The 20428-nt window shown below is 42.3% G+C and overlaps 1 protein-coding gene across 1 annotated transcript in view; it reads right to left on the reverse strand.

The window, feature by feature from the left end:
- Positions 1–20428, reverse strand: part of ADAMTS12 (ADAM metallopeptidase with thrombospondin type 1 motif 12) — a gene marked incomplete at its 5' end in the record, with an annotated part of 135127 nt that overhangs the window by 57558 nt on the left and 57141 nt on the right. The window contains 4 exons of the mRNA XM_018570287.1: positions 7178–7304; positions 16758–16893; positions 18051–18295; positions 19963–20083. Of these exons, the coding sequence (XP_018425789.1) occupies positions 7178–7304; positions 16758–16893; positions 18051–18295; positions 19963–20083 (629 nt within the window). The remainder of the gene's footprint in view (positions 1–7177; positions 7305–16757; positions 16894–18050; positions 18296–19962; positions 20084–20428) is intronic.

Raw genomic sequence — 20428 nt, forward strand, 5'->3', positions numbered from 1 at the left:
TTTTTTTTTTTTTAAACCTGCTATTGGCCTTTAATTGTTGTCCAGGAAAACTGGACTTTAAGTTTTAAAAGAAACTTCAAGGCAGAAAGCCAAATACACAGGTAAAACAGATCGATGCAATGGGGCATATTTATAAAAAAGTAAATATGACATTCAACATATAATCACTGCAGATGTATCTTCCTGGTGCATGCAGTTTAAATAGGTTGACCTACAGTGAATGTTTGGGGAATGTCACATTCACTGCTTTATAAATATTCCCCAAACTGTTTTGATCGCCAAAAGATTTGTAATTAAATTCTGCCATTCTTACAATTCAGTACAGCCAGGCTGGTGACCCTGGTTAACTACTGATAACCAAATAGCCCCCAGCATGCTATTGGACAGTGAAGGAGCAGCAGCAGAGTTTTTAGGTCATCATTCTACTCTCTTCTCCGGTAGGCAAGTTCTGCCAGTTGACTGGTAGCACATACAAAGCAATAGAGCCCTGATTCGCTTAGTGCTGATTCTTCCAATTCAAATGTGAGTGCTAATATGCAGGCAATTTCAGGGGTTGATAACAAGACGGATCCAGGCATATATGACAGCTGAATGTAAAAATGCATATAACAATAATTGAATGACTATAAAACTGCATTAAATGGCATTTCAATACATGCTTTAAAGCTGAACTCCAGGTATAAAGTATTATGCATACTTACATTGGCCCAGTGTAAGTATGCATATGCCCTGGTCGGCCCGATGGGGATCCTGTAAAGCTCTGTAGTACCAGAGCTACCATAGTGCTTTACAGCTATTTTTACGGGTCCTGTGCGGCTTTGTGCTGAGCAGCTTTCCCTCTGCTCTAAAAACACAGGGGGCCGCTCACTCAGCATAGCATCCATTCAGAGAATGCCTAGTAGTTCTATTAATTAATTAATGAGTTCTCCGATTGGATGACTGTGTGAATCATGACATCGTTGGCATCCAGAAGATCACTGTAACGAGCTATAGTATCTCTGGTTACTACAGCGCTTTAAAGGATCCATGTGCACCGACCAGGTATATCATATCCATACTTACATTGGGCCAAGCTGAACCAATGTAAGTATGAAAAATACTTTGTACTTGGAGTTCAGGTTTAAGGGTTTCCTCACACCACACTAGATCAACGCCAGTCACCACAAGGGTATACGGCATGTAAATGTTTTCTGAGTGTCCTGCTCACACAACACTGGCATAATGCATGGTGCGATGTGGGCACACACACCAGGATGGCTGTGGACCACCACAGCACAGCACACTGCACTGCTGCGTTAGACCTTTGAATGGAGTGTAAACTTTGTACACTTCCAATAAAGTAAAAAAAGAAAAAAGTAAATTGTGCCTTGTGTAGCAGTACCTTGCATGATAATGCAAGGCACCGCTACATACTGCCACCTCCCCGTGGACACCAGCCAATGTTTTGGAGTGTGGCTTGTGTGAACCCAGGCTCAAAGATAAGTGCATTGCAAAGAGTACTCCTCCTGGATCTAAAGTACCCCTCTGCCCCGGATGCATACCTTCATCCTGTAGCTGTGGCCCAACACAGTGTTTACACCTTCAAGGAAAATCTTCTCTGTACTGGTCATACCTGTATAAATTATTCCCATACACATAAAGGGATATCAATGGTCAAAAACTTAAACATAAATGTGCATTTCTATACTGAATTTCCAGAAGTTCTATCCCACTCCTAATATCCATATCCATGTAGAAGTTTGTAAATGTACGTATTGAAGATGCCCAGAGGATGTACTTTCACTCAGGCCTGTGAAGATGCACTTCCTTGTGTCATTGAGCCTGCCTTCTGAACTACAACCGAACACAAGTCGACTACAACACAAGGAAGTGCATATCCCTTGTGTCACAGAGCCTGCCTTCTGAACTATGACTCAACGTCTGGACAATGTAACATCATCATTGCTTGCTAGAAGCAAAGCATGTTTGGATATGTAGTCTTCAGAAATCAAGATTGCATCACATGAAGGAGCAAGGAAAAAGATGCAAAGCACACTGGGAATCCAGGAAGTTGCTGAAAGTGATGGGCAGACAGAAGGCAGCACTCACAACATAAAAGGGATTTTTTCAAGTAAGCTTTGATTCCATTATCAAAACAGCTCCAGTACGTATTCCTATTACAATGCTGATGTTATGACAGGATAGTATATGCTGGGACTTTACAACTCCTTTAACTGTATTTATTGCTAAAACATTTTCCTCTAATGCAAGCCTTTGGGTTGCAAGGTATTATGATCAGAAATCCTTGCCAATACATTTAGGATTAATTGTCAGTTGTAAAATGAAAAAAAGGAATTTCCACTAACTGAGAAAAGTTTATCAAGAGACACTATTAAAACCAATTCAGAAAAAAAAGTCAACCTTGTATAAGAACAAAGACACATCGTGATGTCCTTCCTGATCTTGTAAGCCTTCTTCCACCGGTGGATTGCACGTGAAGAGGTTTTCTCTTCACAGAGCAAGAGAACATGCCACACTTGACCACTTGAGATCTCTTTCTCTCTAAACAGACCTATACATTCCAAGCTCTGCAAAGTCATATGATTTTTATATCTATACATCTCCGATCACGATGTGTGAAGACTGTTTAGTTATGACAGGCTTTATTCTAACGAGTCAAAATTAATTAAATAGGGGTTAGTTAAGCAAAACAGACCTTCCATGTTGTTAAGCTTTATTCTTCAAAATGAATGTTATTTTGCTTGTTTTATGTAGAAAACCTTAAAAGTAGATGTAAACTGAAATCATTAAAGATCTCATATATGCTTTAACGCATTAACTGCTTTTAAGTAACCTCACAAGTAATTTTTAGCATTGTTAAATCTGTAGCTTTCAGTAAAATAATCCATGGTGATCCTTGCATAAAGATCCTTGTTCAAGCACTTCTTGTTAAAAGGTAGCAATGTCTCCCATTGGAGACTACTATCAGCTATGCTGAGGTACATTGCACAGACATGGTGCTCTACTGGCACTATCAGGAAAGAGAAATGACATGTGGCTACTGCTGGAGTACATCCATGTTGATAAGAAGGGCATACCTTCAGGGACATCCCTAGCCTTTTTGCTGAGGCTGGGGGTGAGGTGGGGTGGTGGGGGGCAGCGGTCAGCCAGTGGTGGTGATGCATGCTAACCAGTAGGGGGAGGGGGGGCAGAGTATGCCTCTGCATCATCTCTCCGCTCAGCTTTGGCTAGTGTCCCACCCAGCTCCTGTACAGTGACGTCAGTGAATGCCCAGAGCTAGTCCAGAACGCCAGCCAGACGGTCACACTCGGCTCCTGGCAACCAGTGTCATCACACACTGAGTGGAATGCCGGCCAGAGCATCCCAGGTTGCCAGGAGCTGGGCAAAGAGATGTGTATGGCTCTTACACATCTCCCCGTCTGGTTCTTAGCAACCTGAGACACTCTGGCCAGAAAGGGCGCAGCAGTCATACTGCAAACATTGTGCAGCCAAGCGGCCTGTATACATCAAACATTTTCCTCTGTGCATGTCCCTTAGTTGCAATGACTGTCCCTCATTTGGAAGGACTGTTTCTCACTTGGAAGGACTGTCCCCCATTTGGTAACAAATCACTCTGTTCTTTTTTCCTCTTCAATTGTTCACCTTCATGGCGGGCTGTGTAGATACCTATTAATAAAATGTAACGTTTACCTATCCAAAGCGTTATATTACACTAAAACTTTCATCCAAACTTTATATTATTGCACTTGTTATATTGAAAAGCCAGTGATAAGGAAAAGTAGTGATAAAAAAAAGGACTTTGGGGTTCAATTTTTGCATACCAATTCTTCATAATCAAAGTATCTGGGGGCATAGCAGGAGTATTTCCTTTGACTACCTCGTGCTATAAGGTGTCCCTCTTTCTCATCTAAAAAAGTTGGGTGCAACCAAGCTGCAGAAAAAAAAATCAACAGTGCTGAGATACAACAAAGGTTAAAAAAGGCAGAAAACAGTATTTTATAAAAAATTTAAAAAATCACTTAAAAGAGAACTATGGGGTAAGTGTTTTTCCCCATAGTTCTCTAAAGGGTCATGGAGGACATATACTAACCTCCTACCTTGACCCAAAGCTCAGTATATCGCAAGCTACAGCTCGTGGTATGCTGTCGAGATCCACCCAGCTGCGTGAGTGACAGCTGACTCTGCCTATCTAGAGGCAGAGCCAGCTGTACCCGCCCTCTCCCCGTCCGTTCCTCCAGTCAGTGCTGGAGGATCGGAGCGGGGAGGGGGGAATCCCTGCAGGGAGCCATGACTGACAGTCACGGCTCTCTGCAGGGAGGTGATCGGGAAGTGAGCGCATCGGCTGCATGTTTCTGCTCACTTCCCGCTCAATAGAGCGGACCTGTGACAACTTCTTTGTCACAGGTTGGCTCTAACTATGAGGATGAGTGGAAATCACTCACCTCATAGTTCTCCTTTAAATATAATATGCAACACTATAGCAAGTGAAACACAATTTTGCTTTATGTCTACTTTAAACAGTCTTGCTAATGCCGGTTAAGAATAACAAAAAGACTGGAGGACTTATCTTATCTGGTGAAAATGTGTCTCCAGGCTTACTCAGCCCTAGTCACATGACCAAAAGATCTTTGAAGAAAGAGAGAATTGGCTAATCTGAATACTGATAAGTACCTTCAGAAGAGATTACATGACCAGGTGCCAATACTAACGATTTTACACTACCTGACCTGGATTCCCAATACTAAAAGAAAACCAAATGTATGACAGAGCTGTGTTCTTGCTGTGCTGCTGGTGCAATAAAGGTAGAAGGTTGCATGGATCACAAGATTGGCTCAAAAGAATTACAAATACTGTATCTTAGCATGTATACGCTTACATATAGGCATTTCAACTGTGTATTTGGCTGTTTGCTTGGAATTCAGCTTCAAAACCCCCAACATTTCATTTAAAACATATCAGATTCCACCACCATTTGATAAATCTAGGTCATTTATTTTTCTTTTATTCTAGTACAAAGCCTATGTATGTATTGCTGTGTATTCATTACCTGCAAAGTTATAGACTTAAAATAAATCAAGACACTTCCAGTATTTTAATTTGATTCCGAGCATCAAAGTCCCTACCTTGAATACAAATTAATAAGTCAAAAAAATATATTATTTTTTCCTTTTCTTTTTTTTTTCCCAGCACAATGTTTTTACGCATCAAACATACTTTTACTTAATGTCTAGAGAGGAACTTGGCTTATTTAAAATTGTCTTGCACATAAAATGAAGCTTTTAGCTGGAAAACTACTTTGCAGCAGGTCAGTAAACCAATAACTGAAGTTTTGCGGGTTGAAAAAAGTTTTAAACCAGATGGAACTATCGCATTTTGCAGTAATCATGCTAGGTCCTGAAAAATAATGAATGGCTTTTGATTTAAACACGACACATGAAAATGTATCATTTCAATATTGAGGTTGTGATACAAATACAAATAGCAGCACTCCTCTGGCAAACACCAGCAGTTGCCCGTGTCATTCAGAAGTGGCTTAATGTAATGAAATGTTATTCATCCTATTGACGTTCAGATTGGAAAGACCAAAGTCATCTTAAGATGAAGCAAACCTGTCTTCTAGCTATTCAGCACTTACAAGATTAGCTCCGCAACATAAAACATTAAGACCAATCTAAAGGGTCACTTTGTCAGCTCAAAGTGAAGAAAACCCGTGGATTTGAACAGACCTTCACTGTTATACAGAGCTTTAAAGAGGACCTGTACTTTGGACCAGGTGCCCAAGGCAAGCAGAAGACAAAGGAATACTGTAGCCAGCCGTATTGTGTTAATTCTCAGATGGCAAGTTAATTGAAAGATAAAAGGGCTCAGGAGTCAAATTTGCTTCTTCACTCAGAAGGCTGTAGCTGGTTGTGGTAGTGACTAGCACTTCCTTAAGTTTCCTGAGTCTGCCATCTTCTCCAGAGAGCACCCTAAGCCCTGATGGAGAGTGTACTAAGCCCTGATGAAGAGGGTATTAAGCCCTGACAAGGAGGGTAGTAAGCCCTAACGAAGTGGGAATTGGGCAAACCTCCAAAATATGTTAGCTATTTTATGTGGCTGTTGCTAGTAGGGATGCACCGATACCGGTTTTTCCGGTATCAAGTACCGATATTTATCTTTTGGTATTCGCCAATATCGAGTACCGATACCGGTACTTCCGCTAGCATGAAGCTGACTTCCCGGCCAATCAGGAACCTTGGCAGAGTGTCATTACCAGCAGCCCAGCTTACTGATTGGCCGGGAAGCCGGCTTAATGCTGTTTGACCAGCTACATGCTGATTAGCTTGGAAGCCGGCTTCCCAGCTAATTGAACCAGCCAAACAGCATGGAGTTGGCTTCCCAGCCAATCAGGAAGCTAGGAGGCAGGTCAATATCCGCTGCCCAGCTTCCTGATTGTCTGGGAAACCGGCTCTGTGTTTCCTCGCGGCACTGCAGGTCACTCGCCCAAATACTTGGTATCGGCACTGATACCGATACTAGTATCAGTATCGGTGCATTCCTAGTTCTTAGGACCACCCAGGAAGATCTCGGATGTCATTGTTTGCTAGGATGCCAGCAAAGACCAAAGAGAAACGTGGTCCGAACACAGACCGAGCGTCGACCTGCGCCAACTTGCAGTGGATGCACCAGCCTTGGAGGCCAGTACATCCACTGTCAGCCAGCCATAACAGAGTGCAGGTCAGAGGGCTGGACAGCTGCAGACCAAGGGCCGGATATGGCCCCCGTGCTGTAAAATGCACAGGTCTGATTTAGACATCCAGCACCCATGGCTGTATGAATACCCCAACAATGACTGCATCTGATTAGTCTGACAATTTTCCACCCAGCTTGACTTTTGTGGAGCCGGGTGGTTCTAACAGGGTCAGCCAATGCTCAAATTTTGGCCGATTTAACAAAAATTGGCTGAATTTCGAGACATGTAGGGTTAGCTTTAGAGCCATAATACTATGACGATGTTTTGCCCAGGGTGTACTCTGTTGGGCTTTTAAGTCACTATCTAAGCACTGGATGAACCCTAACAGATTAAATTCAGCTAGATATAAAAACACTATTTATAAAGGACACCGTCACTTGGCCCCAGTTCCACATGGAAGTCACTCCACCAACTTGTGCTGTGTTTTAATAAATATGAATTCACCTTGCTGGGCAATCTTGCAGGTGGCACTTTTTCTGTCTTGTCATTGGCTGTGTGTCAGGATCACAGAAGGAAGCTTTAACCACGCCTCTTCCTTTGATCACACATCTGGCGATCTGGCGCTGAACACCTGTGAGGTGGAAACAAGAATATCTATAATTAACTGAATTATTCATTAGCAAGAGAACAGAATTAGGTCTCTGGGGAACCTTTTTTGTTCTAATCTGCAATTAAAATTCTAGCCATTTTTTTGTTTGTCCAGAATGCAATTCTATTTGTTCCAGCACTGGGGGATTTTCCAAGTTTTTTATTCCTTGTGTTACCACCAGGACAGAAAGTGAGCAAGTATCTACCACTATTACAGAGACATGAAAATTACTTATTTAGTTAAAATATCAGCCAAGTTCTTACATCTGTTTCCCCTTGGATACATTCACCTAACTTCCTGTGTGGTCAACAAGAGCAGGGGGTAATTTTCCCAGTGGGGGACACAAACAGGAAACACACCTGACAGACCTTTTAACACTCTTTCGAAAACTAGATAAAACAGTTTTATGTACAGTTCCACTCTACATCTCAAAAGGTTTTAATGCAGTACCCATGTCCTTACCAAGGCTATTTCCATCCTCGCTCTTCCCTCTAGCCAATTGTGCAGAAATCCCTTCCTATTGTACTTAAAGTATATGTCAAAGCAAAGAGTTGTTTTTGTGTGTTTTCAGTTTTGCATGGATAATGTTCTGGTGACAACTAAGATGGGAATTACCCTTAATTTCACCAAGAAAGGAAGTGAAGTGAAATTTCCCAGAAATAAAAATAAATAACCTAAAGGGAGTCTAGCACTTCCTAAAGTAATAAAAAAAGGGTTTGGCCATTTATAGCTTTTAATTGTTGGCGGCTTTGGGTTCTCTTCTGTTCTACTGTGGATCTGTATGTATTAAGCACTATGATTAGCTGCCTAAACAAAAGGCAACCAAACATTTAAGAGACAGGAAGCCCAGAGCTGCTATAACGTAGGGGTAAGAGTGCATATATTTGTGGGCAAATTTGTTTAGAAAGGAGAGAGAGTGGAAAATAGGCCAAGTTAGTAAGACACCACTTGTAGTGCCCCCTAGCAGGGGGTTACGCCAGTTCCCATGCCGGGAGCCTGTAAGTAAACATTTTGAGTGATGGTGGGTCAGAGACCCCAGAAGCCATCATTCCGCTTCAATGCGTTCTTCAGGTTCTACACCAGCGTTAGTCCAAGGGCCATGTCAGCAATCACTAGATGTCTCTCTCTTTCTGTACAGTAGTACCAGGCCCAGGGCCAGATTTACTCTCCCTGCTGCCCCAAGGCCAGGTTCCTCAATGCACCCCCCCCAACGGAGAATGGCAAAAGGATGGCGGGGGTGGAAGGGTAAGTTTACATTTTTTTTATCACTTTTATTTATTGATCTTATAATTATTATTTTTCTTATAATGATAGAGAGAGAGGGGAGAGAGAGAGGTGAGAGAGAGAGGTGAGGGTGAGAGTGGTGAGAGTGAGAGTGAGAGTGAGAGTGAGAGAGAGAGAGTTTTTTTTAACTTAGCTCCTGTGTGATGGCATTTGGAGGTGACAGGTTCTCTTTATTGAACCTGTCATCTCCAATACAGGAGTTCTAGTACAGCACTGTGCTGGAACTCCTGTGACAGCTGAGAGGATAAGGCAAGTCTTCCCCTCTCACTGTTTACATGGAGAGGCAGGGTTAGTTTTAACCCTGCCCCTCTGCTCCCCACTCTCCATCCTGAAGATATCCGGAGGCGGCCAGCGAGGAGAGATACTCGGCAGCGGGGGGAGGACGGAGCCAGCGAGGAGAGAGGTACATGGCGAGGGACGGGACGGGACGAACCTGCAGTCTCATTACAAGTGATCTTGGCGACATCGCCGAGATCACTCGGAAACAAACAAGCATATTCCCCGCTCTGCATCTAATCCTGCTTGCCCAAAGCAAGGGCTAAATGTAGAAAACTTACTGCATGTCCTGGGCGTCATGGGATTCCACACCGCTGATGCCCCTCTGCTCCCTGCTGCCCCGAGGCCGGGCCTTGTTGGCCTTGTGGCAAATCCGGCCCTAACCAGGACTATTCCACTATGTACAGTAGTACCAGTACAAGTGGACTAGGTAATGCTGCAGCAACATGCTGATGAAACCATGTCTCTGCTTCCTTGTATATATTTACACCTAACATCTAATTCACCTCAATCACTGCCCTTCCCACTACCAACACAAGGTTGAAATCAAGTCAAACTCGGGTATTTAAATTAGTTGCATTTAAAAATACATTTTTAATAACCACACAATACATTTTTATATCTTTGTGGATCCTTTCCCTATTTTATATACTGTATATTGCCAGATTTTTGTTTATACAACATTATTGCAGAATCGTACCTGCATCTTGTTGGCTATAACCAACTCTAACCCTCCACAACATTGTGTTACAAAAACTCATATCAACCTTTGGTATCAACAGACGTTCCAGTTCTATTGTAGCCAAAGCGCTTCTGACAGATATATACCTTTAAGGTTGCATTGTCCATGACTGACATCTGTTATCCATTGAACAACTTGCAACAATGTATCCATTTATCACAGCAATTGTTTTATTAAAACAAAAGGCCGGTGTAATGAAGTGTATCAGATCTGTAGCTATGGTGACCCAATCTCTTGGCATGCAGGGCATGGCAGGAGGTAATCACATGTTAGCGTATTCCAGAGGATTGGGCTCATTATTCAGGAAAACTGATGAAGATGGATGCTGAACTGTACCATTCATTACAGAGAGAAAATGGATGGAAGAAAAATATGAAGCATTTGACAGTTGCATTAATCAGGTACAAGGGTCACCGTTACTGATCTCCTCCCTGCAGAAAAAACATCCGTCATGTAGTAATATACATAGCGTATATCCTGCCAGGTATCCATAGGATAAAAGGCATGCATGAAATTAGGTGCATGTATAAAGTTTTATTATTTGGAGGTACATTCTACTTTGGATTATTCAGTTTTGGTCCCCATTCCACCTTCCTCCCCTCTCCAAGCTAGTAGATGGACAGCTGCAGGACACTGGCACGCCAAGCACTAAGGCAATGCAGCTCCAAAGCACATGCATTGCAGGGCACCACAATGTGCAGTAATACACTACTGTGTGTTCTGGTGCACTGCATTGTCAAAAATGTTTTTTTGTTTTGTGGTGCATTGCCAGCTCATTCACTTGAATAAGCTGCTTTACCAGAATGCACACAATGCACCTGGATACCAAGGTCTGAATGGGCCCTAAACATTTACTGACTGAATTTGCTTGATGGATAGTTGTGGAAGCTGTATAGACCAACGTTTCGTCACCTCTTTTCAGTTGCTGCACCCTTTAAAAGTATGCAGAATCTCATGGCAACCCAGTCTAAAATGTAAAAGACATAAATGTAAAAAAAAAAAATGTGTGGTCCCCTCAAAATCCATAACAGACCCTTATACTATATAGGGGCTGATATGGATTTTAAGGAGAGACCCTGTGCAATAAAAAAAATGGGGGTTTCCCCCTTTATGTCAGAGGCTCCCCCCATCAGATCAGAGTCCTCTTCATGGGCCTCCTTCACACAGGGTCCCCCTCATTGGCCCCTTCACAGCAGAGTGTGGCAGCATCACATAGGGCAGGAGCAGAGCAGGTCTGGACAGATTCAAACGTTGATCCTCTTCTCCCCTTCACACCAGAATCTCCCCTTCACATCAGGAGCCCCCTTTCATATCAGAGTCCTCACATTACATCAGGAACCCCCTTTCATATCAGAGTCCACACATTACACCAGGAGCCCCCTTTCTCATCAGAGTCCTTACTTCACATCAGGAGCCCCCTTTGACATCATAGTCCTCCTCATAGGTCTCCTTCTCACAGAGTTCACCTCACTGGCCCCTTCACAGCAGAGTGTGGCAGCATCACATAGGGCAGGAGCAGAGCAGGTCTGGATAGATTCAGACTTCCGTCCTCTTCTGCATGGATCCCTGCTGCCCACCCTGGATTAGCGTCATGGATTTCCATGGTGCTGGTGGTCGGCCCACTTGCACCATGGAAATGCATGACGATGTGTCAAGGAACACCCGAGGAAGACAAATGGCACTAGGGTTGCCACCTTTTCTTCAAGCGAAACCCGAACACTCTAGCGACGCGCGGACATTTTTTAGGGAGAATGGGTGGTGGCTTATTCATATATGAATAGTGCTGCCCATTCATATGTAAATATCCCACTTGAGACTATTTTCAGTGCGGGACCAGTAGTCCCTATCTTAATTTTGGTTGCCCCGTCTGCCTGACATCTTGTGTCCGGGTTTCTGCTGCCATGAAACCCGGACACAGCATTCAAAACCCGGACGGTCCGGGTGAATCCTGGACAGGTGGCAACCCTAAATGGCACCCCAGTTGAGAATGCTGGTTTTGAAAACATGTAAAAGCCGGATTTCTGCCTCCCTCAGAACTGAGTGAGTCTCAGTAATAGAAAGTGATCAATATGAGTCACCAGTAATCGAATTAATGGCCTGTAGGGTTTGCTTTAAACAAAACAAATGTTTCAATATTGATAGCATATAATAAACACATTCTTACCTAAAAGCAGCTGTAAAGATAAATTGATCAATGACATAGCAGAAAATCCTATTTGTAAGGAGTTTGCTCTTTATGAGTCCTTTGTGCCTCCTTGCTGTGGATGGCTGGAGCCACTTGCATGACCTACTCTCTGTCCATATTACTCCAGATGAAACCTTTTTTTTTTTTTTTTTGCTGTCTGCTTCTCTATTGGTACTATGCATTGCATTTGTACAACCGCTTTTGATCATTGAGACACACTGCATTAAAGTGTATTTTCACTTATGCAGCAAAACGGGATAACACCTACTTTAGATTTATTTGAAGGTTCCATTCACACAGCATCATCACTTGTATGACACTAAAACACGTTTTAGGGCCATTAATCACTGATAACAGTAAACTGAGGAGCTGTAAAAGCTTTTAACCACTTCCCGGCCGGCCGTTGTAAAAAAAACAGCCGGCCAGGAGCTCTCTAGATCTGAGCGGGTGTCTTTAGCCATGCCACCTTGCGCGAGCGGAAAATGCAGACATTTGAAAACAGGCACCGATGCCCGTTAATATACAAGCGATCCGCCGGCTATAGAGCCGGCGGATTGCTTGTATGAGGTCCCGGGATGTGCGCCCCCCCCCCCCTCCGCAATCAGAGGGAGGTCGGTACACGACCTCCCTCCGGTCCCCTCTCCGCTGTCAGAATGCGGAACTGATGTATAATACATCACTTCCGCATTCCCGTGTCACTCTCCAGCTTCAGATCCTGGAGAGAAACTGATGAAGCAGATCTCTGCTTCATCAGCTTCTTCAGGGGGGTCCTAGGTGACATTAGGGTCTTGGAGACCCCTAATGTCTCCATAAAGAGGACCTGTCACATATTTTGCTATCACATAAGGGGGTTTTCTTAAGTTAAGTGAACAAAAAAAAAGAAAAAAAAATTAAGTTTCCCCCCCAAAAACGTAAAGTTACAAATAAAAAAGAATACATTTTTTTTTAAAGTCCCTCCCATACATACACGCATGCAAACAGGTGTAAGGTGCGCATACGTGCGGTAAAAAAGACGATTTCGCCCATTACGCCGCACGTTACATATCGTCGCGAACGTCGGAATGAGAGCAATAGTTCTAGGGCCATCAATCACTGATAACACTAAACTGACGAGCTGTAAAAGTTTTTAAAGCGTCGCCTATGGTCAATTTTGGGTATGGTAGTTTTTTGCGATTTCGCGGGTGCGCGCAATTTTAAAGCATGACATGTTTGGTGTCTATTTACCCGACGTGACCCCGTCTTATATATTTTACCAAAAATATGGGTAATAATCATTGTTTCCTAATATAATGGGAGAAAAAACTTTTTTTCCCCAAAATTTTCAATAATTTATCCTTAATATAGTAAAAAATAAAAACCCGTAGTGGTGAATAAATACCACCAAAAGAAAGCTCTATCTGTCCCCCAAAAATGGTATAAAATTCATTTCAGTACAGCGGTGCATGACGGAATAAATGTCAGTCAAAGCACTGCAGCGCTGAATACTGAAAAATGGCCTGGCCAGGAAGAGGAGTCTAAACACCTGGTCTTCAAGTGGTTAAAGCATCGCCTATGGCCAATTTAAGGCATTGGATTTTTTTGCGATTTGGAGGGCGAACGCAATTTTAAAGCATGGCATGTTTGGTGCTATTTACTCGACATGACCCTGTATTTTATATTTTACCAATAAATATTTTACTGATAATTGTTTTATAACATATCGTACAAAAAATAAAAAATAAATAAATAAAAAAAACTTTCAGAACTTTTTTTATGACATAGTAAAAAATAAAACCCCAGTGGTGATTAAATAGCACCAAAATAAAGCTCTATCTGTCCCCAAAAAATGGTATACAATTAATTTAGTACAGCGTTGCATGACGGAATAAATGTCAGTCAAAGTACCGCAACGTTGAACACTGAAAAATGGCCTGGACAGGAAGGGGGTGTAACACTCCGGTCAGCAAGGGGTTAAAAACACAGCTAAACCACTCTCCATGGACAATCATGCATATTGAAAATGCAATGATTAGATGACCAGCCTTTCTCAACCAGGCTGCCGTGGCACAATGGTGCGTCTCCTGGCCTCCTCAGGGGTGCATCAACATTTTGTGGTGGTGGAAGTGTGAAATGAAGGAGGTGGAATGAATCTTTATGTGAAGGGGGTTCCTGATGTAAAGGTGAACTCTAATGTGAAAGGGGGGGGGGACTCTTATATAGAAAAGGGGCCTCTGATGTGAAAGGGGGCTCCTGGTGTAAAGGTAGGGAATCCTGATTTGAATGGGGCAGTTCAATGTTAAGTGTGTTTTTCAGTGGGGTCCCCCACAGGGGGACTGGGGTGCCTTGAGATTTTGTGTACTTTTAAAGGGTGCCGTGACTAAAAAAAGGTTGAGAAATGCTGGATTAGACAATTCACCCAGGTGAATTTTATTTACAATAGATTGTGGAGGGAAGGTACATTGATCCATTTTTTAAATAGAATGAATGTTACAATGAAGACCTTCTCCTACAGAAGAGCGGTTGTTGCAGAATTTTGGGGGATATTATTGTCACAGAAAGAATGTTAGGCAAATTTCTACTAATTTTGCTACATGAAAAGGGAGAACATGGCCTAAGGAATTTTGGACAAATGTCGGAAAAATTGACAATCCCTTTGTTTAATATAAATATACCCCTGACAGCGGACCTTTACCCATATCTTTCAAATAACAACAAACACACCTTTAGAAATGTTTAGTAATGCCAATCTACAAACACAATCTTCTAGATAATTGTCGGCTTTGTATTCTTTGCATTCCTTATTTCTCTTTTCTTCCCCAGTCTTCTGACAGTGGCCATGTTTACTAAGGGCAGATTACTAGCTCTCCTATTACTTCCTGAATCTCTGGCACATGTGACTAGACATGTGACTAGACATGTGACTAGGATATGTGACCATGCACATCATCTCAGAGAGGAAAATGCCTTTCCCTGAGATCTCATGTGATTACAGATGAGATTTCCCAGCAATGCTCAGCTGACCTATGACCTCCTGAGGACGTCTTGTATGACGAAACGCATATTTATATATACTATGCACTTTAATTTTTAGCGCTGCACAATTTACACGCTTTATCTATTTAGACCCCAGGGTTGAAAGCGCAGCTGCTTTGGTATCAGGATATTAAATCAGGGCTATCCATAAAGCGCGGATCCACATCTTTTACTAATGCTCAGCTGATGACAAGGCAATCCCAGCGTACATTGTGTTGGCAAACTGAAGTCATTTGCCCTTTCAGAGCAGGAAGTGAATGCTCTGCAAATCTAAGTATTTCAAATTCACAGCATTTTACACCTGACATGTCTATGTTATCATTATTCGTCATACATAGAGGGATGCATTGGTAGAATTTGATTTTTTAGTGTAAAGGTCCGCTTTAATGTTATTTAGTTAGAGTTTTACATTAAAATACTTCACATAGAAATATCTAAGAAGCAGTTGATTGTATTTTAAATATAGAAAAGTAGTTTTAATATTACAACATGTAGAACAAAACCAGTCCTATGCAAATTTCTATTCACCTTTCAAACACGTTTATCTTTGACTCCTTTAACAGTTCTGACTTGATTTTATTTTAATATTTCTACAAAGCCGTGAGAAAGCTGGAATCGGCGCATAAAGGAGAGAACCTCGGTACATTAACTGCAGCAAAGCAAGTGAGTAATCTAAAGTGCCCAAAGCAAAAGAATATCACAGAGAACATCTAGACGCATAATCAAATCACATAAACAGCCTTGATTGTAACACTGTGTAAAAGAATACGATGCTAGTGAGTCCAAGGATAAATAGTAGCTTCTATCGAAATTGCACTTGTTGAGTTGTTTATTATGCTAATCATACACAGTTACTGCAGTTCAGTTTTGTTATGTTTTGCTTGCATTACCTTTTATATATAAATGCCATTTACTGCTTTAAAGGGCTATATTTCTGTTATACTGTACATGGAGTCTGTGTGTGTGTGTGTGTGTGTGTGTGTGTGTGTGGGGGGAAGGCTCCTTCTGTCGTCAGTCACACTGCTGGATGGAAAAGGGGGGTGTGGCCTGCCACAGGGCTGTGTGTGTCTATGGACGCAGCCACTGCGGGCACAGCCGAGAACAAGCACACATGAGTGCCTCCACAGCAGCAGCTAAGCTGATGGAGGCACGAGTGCAGGGGGCGGGGGTGGGAGCGCTGCGGGGACCAACTAGAAACTTAAGGATTAAAAAAACAAACAAAGTTGTATCTAAATGCGGCCTCCCAGTGCTAAAAATAATTTTTACAAAACCTTAAGGTTTAATATCACTTTCAGTCCTGTAAGTTCCGAGGTGAGGCCTCCATAGATCCGATCTGGAGAACTTGAAGGCCAAGTCAACACCTCAAACTGGTTGTGTCCCTTAAACCATTCTTGAACCATTTTTTCACTGTGGCAGGGCGCTTTATCTTGCTAAAAGAGGCCATCAGGGAATACCATTTTCATGAAGGGGTGTACTTGGTCAGCAACAATGTATAGGTTGGTGGATCCCAGCACAACATTGCCCAAAAGCATTACACTGCCTCTGCGGGCTTGCCTTTTCCATGATCATATTTAAAGTGTATCTATTGCCTAAAACTTTTTTTTTTCATTCTGGATAGATTAGTGTCCTTGTTGGGAAAATTCTCTCTCCCCCTTTCTCCTGGTGACCAGTGTCACTAGGACAGAAAGTGATGGAAAATCTAATATATTAAGTTGTCATCAGAAATGATTGAAGCTGGAAGGAGCCAGGCAAGTAGCATTTTTAGTAGGTGGTCAACGATGGCAGGCTTTTTTTATCTCTCAAGTACAAGTTACAAGTTTCCTTATATTTAGAACTCCAAATATACATTTTACAGAATTTAGGATCCCTATGAGAATGTTGAGAACCTCAAACATGACTCCATGTGCTTAGGTCTCCCCGATGGAAATGTCCTTACCTGCTCCACATGATGCACTGCAGTCTGACCACATGCCATACTTCCAAGTATATACAGTCTCCACCTCATTTTCAGAGCTGTCTTTTGGTATGATGTATTCATATCTAACTCCTGGATTGTTCTCCTGGAATAGAAGCTGAAGAAATACATTTAAAATAACATATAGAAAAACTGAACTCACAAAATAAATTCTCATGCCAAATCGCACTGTGGCTCACCCTAGCCAGAATCTGGGCCATAGACAAACAGCATATTGTGTTCTTTATAGAGATACCTAAAACTGCATTAGGAAAGTCATAGGTGGAGTGATGATTTGAGAAACATAGATGGTTTGATTATTGCATCGACAAGATTAGTTCAAGGTGGAAAACAAGGAACATTTCTGGCCATTGGACATGCTGGAACATCTCTTCTTTTATGGAAAAGGGACCTTTAACCACTTCAAGACCAGGTGTTTAGACCCCCTTCTGGCCAGGCCATTTTTCCAGTATTCAGCGCTGCGATACTTTGACTGACATTTATTCCGTCATGCAACGCTGTACTGAAATGAATTTTGTACAATTTTTTGGCTGCATTTCTGCCAGCTCAGTTGGCTGGATACGGCAGAAGAAACAATAGAAAGTAATTGGCAGCCACAGACCAAACGCTCAGTGCACACAGGGGTTGGAGAGCACTTGGCAGGGGGGTGGCTGGACCGCTTGCCAAGCATCCGCTTTCATTTACACTGTAGATATGGTAGTGCTCCTTTGTGTAATAATATTGTATTTCAACGGCCAAGGGAGCAGAGACTCATGCTCATGACTGCATTATGATTCTGTAATCATGCGCTATTTTATACCATCACTCCATATATTTGCAAACACAATTCATAGCAATGTCATGAAGAAGATGTTAATTAATTATTGTTCTGCTCTAGCATTCATAACAGGTACATCTTATGATAATGAAAATCTTGTGTTTAGCCCACGTTACATTAGACATGCTGTGTGAGTAGACCTTGTTCGGCTACCATGGCATGTGTTCATTCTTTGCACACCATTTCGTAAACAGTTTACTAAATCCTTGAAATACACTCATAAAAGCCATTAAAAAAAAAAGCTAGAATATCTTACAAGAGGCTGTTCAAACAGTTCATTTCTAGCTGGTGGAATATCAATGAGCCCAGTTTATCCAAGTCCCCTCCATGTACATGGTAATAAACCGACTACTAGAAGGATATCTAGAATGGCGAGTATAAGTGCAATCATTGTACAGTAAAAATCTTTGTTTTTTTAATAGGTGTTTCCTCCATACCTGGATCCAGATTGACTCGTTTATGGGCCCTGCGGCGGTTAGGTTCTCCAGATCACCGCTCCGCTGGTAATGAAAAGTAGTCCCAGCCAATTTATAATCGCCCATCCACTGTATTATGAAGTCCCCGTTCAAAAGATATTTTTCCGGGTCTTCACTTCTTATTGCAAGGAAGTTTCCAGCGGCTTCCACTTCTTCTATCTTTATTGTTCTTGCTCCTTTTGGAATAATACCAATATCGACGTAGCCTGCATGAGTCAAAAGGAAATTCCCCATTAGAGCAGTTATAATTCAACAGGCTCAAACAAAGGTTAAAGCCCGATTCCACATATTACTAAAAAATATATTGCCTAGCAGTAGTTAAAATGAAGAACACAGCTTCTGATACAATACCAGTGCTTTGATCCAAAAGGCTCACCACTCCCCCCTGCTACTGGTCTTTTAGTATGCCCGTATGCCATTTAATCTTTTCTTTTATTTAAATTTTGATTTTAATGCAAACGCAGACAGACTTTCCCTTATATAGAGAGCAGAACAGTAGTACAACATGGGGGGATGAAAGCAAGACTGACCTGTGGGAACTCTCCTGTAAATACCTGTATTTGCATTCAATAGAGTAGAGAAGGTTTGATTTGAGGTAGACCAGAGTGGATTTGGGGAGGTTTTTGAGAACAAGTTTAGAGATTCCAAGACCCATCAACAGTAAGAGGTGTCTCAGGTCATTGGGGCGGTTATGGCTTTGAATGCAGATATATCTCTGTGGGCAAACCAACAGGACCATGTTTCCAAGGCTTGAGGATACTTATTCTCATCATATGCCACTAGAGTTTACAATTTGTGCCCATTCGGCTTGGTCATGTGACAGAGCTGTTTACCGATATTTAGAGGATGCCATTCGAGGAGCTGGAAGACAATGGCGTGGAAAACCTTCTTTTAATTTTGGATAGAGACCACGGTACCATTGACAAGCAGGATTGGGTAAATATCAGAGATGCACATATTCTGGGAAGAGGTAAAAACCTTTGTCTATAACATGGTAATGCTGGTGCAGTCCCATCACATATGGAGGTAGTTGACAACTGCACCAAAGCAATTCCAGCAAACAGGGCTGTCCCTAATGTATTTGCCACACTGCAATGTACTGTGGTTCCCGGAGAAGGGTGGGGGGTATTTTGTGCTGTCAGGTGGTGCATAGTTGTTCTGCTGATTTGATTTGGTTGTTCTGGTGGGAGCGCTATCTGTGGTTCTGTCCCGCATACCGCCCAGCTCACTGACATCACTGGTTGCCAGGAGCACAGTGGGATGCAAGCCAGAGAGTCCCGCCCACGTCTGAGAGTTGAGTGGCAACCAGGAACTCTGTGGCTGCACCCAACCAGATGCCGCCTGAGGCAACTGAATCATTACAGCGATGGCCCTGGCAGCAACTGTCAAATGACAATGGGTAAATGTGATTGAGTTCTAAAGGAGTTCAATACCACAGAGATAGATGCCCAGTATTATTCATTCCACTTCCAGTGAGCACAGGGTGTAATTAAACCACCCCCCTGGGATGTGCCATCTTGCTGCCCAGGGCTGCCAGTACCAGTACTGAAACGTCATTAAACTTTATCCTTCAATTATTCCTTCCCCATTTCCTGATGTCATTTACTTTGGTTTGGATATTTTTAGCACATGAAATAGACGACTTCCGGCACAAGGACAGCAATTAAATAAGGTGGTATTGTCCAGTACCAGGTGAGGATCTTTCCATTGGCACCAACCAAACAGCAGACTTTATTTTTGTTGGAAATTGGCTTGCAATTAGCTGAATGAAAAGTTCCTACTGTTTAGTCCCAGTGTTCATACCTTCAAACCTTTACAGAAAGATCACAAATGCTTCCTGTGTAATAAATGTAAAAAAGTAAAGAATAATTACCGAATCCATCACTTTGATCAAATGTTTTTGTGATTGTCTGGCAGCTCGAGCCGTCTCCCAGGCAGATCCCACATCGATCCTCAGTGGCATTTGAATTTATTTCATAGTCACAGCCAATGCTCTAAAGGAAAAATAATGTTACAGGCTGTCAGTTGCAATGATACTACAAAGCAATTATATTAGAGTCAAAGCGTCGGGTGGAATAAAAGACCGTTCAGCTTTGCATTTTAAATATGACCTTATCCCTCTTAAGAGCTCCTGGCACAAGTCATATCGCCTGACGAAAAACTGAATGAGAGCCAATTGGCAGTACATAGAGCCTCATAAATATGCCCAGGCAGAAGCTAGCGGTATTTTAAGGAATGATAACCTGTGTGTTTATCCTAATGTGTGCTAAATAATTACAATTTCAAACTTTAATCTACTGCCAAGTTACAATTAAAGCGACCCTGTCGCTAGACACAAA

Source organism: Nanorana parkeri, unplaced genomic scaffold (assembly GCF_000935625.1).
Source record: "Nanorana parkeri isolate BGI_ZX_2015 unplaced genomic scaffold, ASM93562v1 scaffold38, whole genome shotgun sequence".
NCBI classification, from domain to species: domain Eukaryota; kingdom Metazoa; phylum Chordata; class Amphibia; order Anura; family Dicroglossidae; genus Nanorana; species Nanorana parkeri.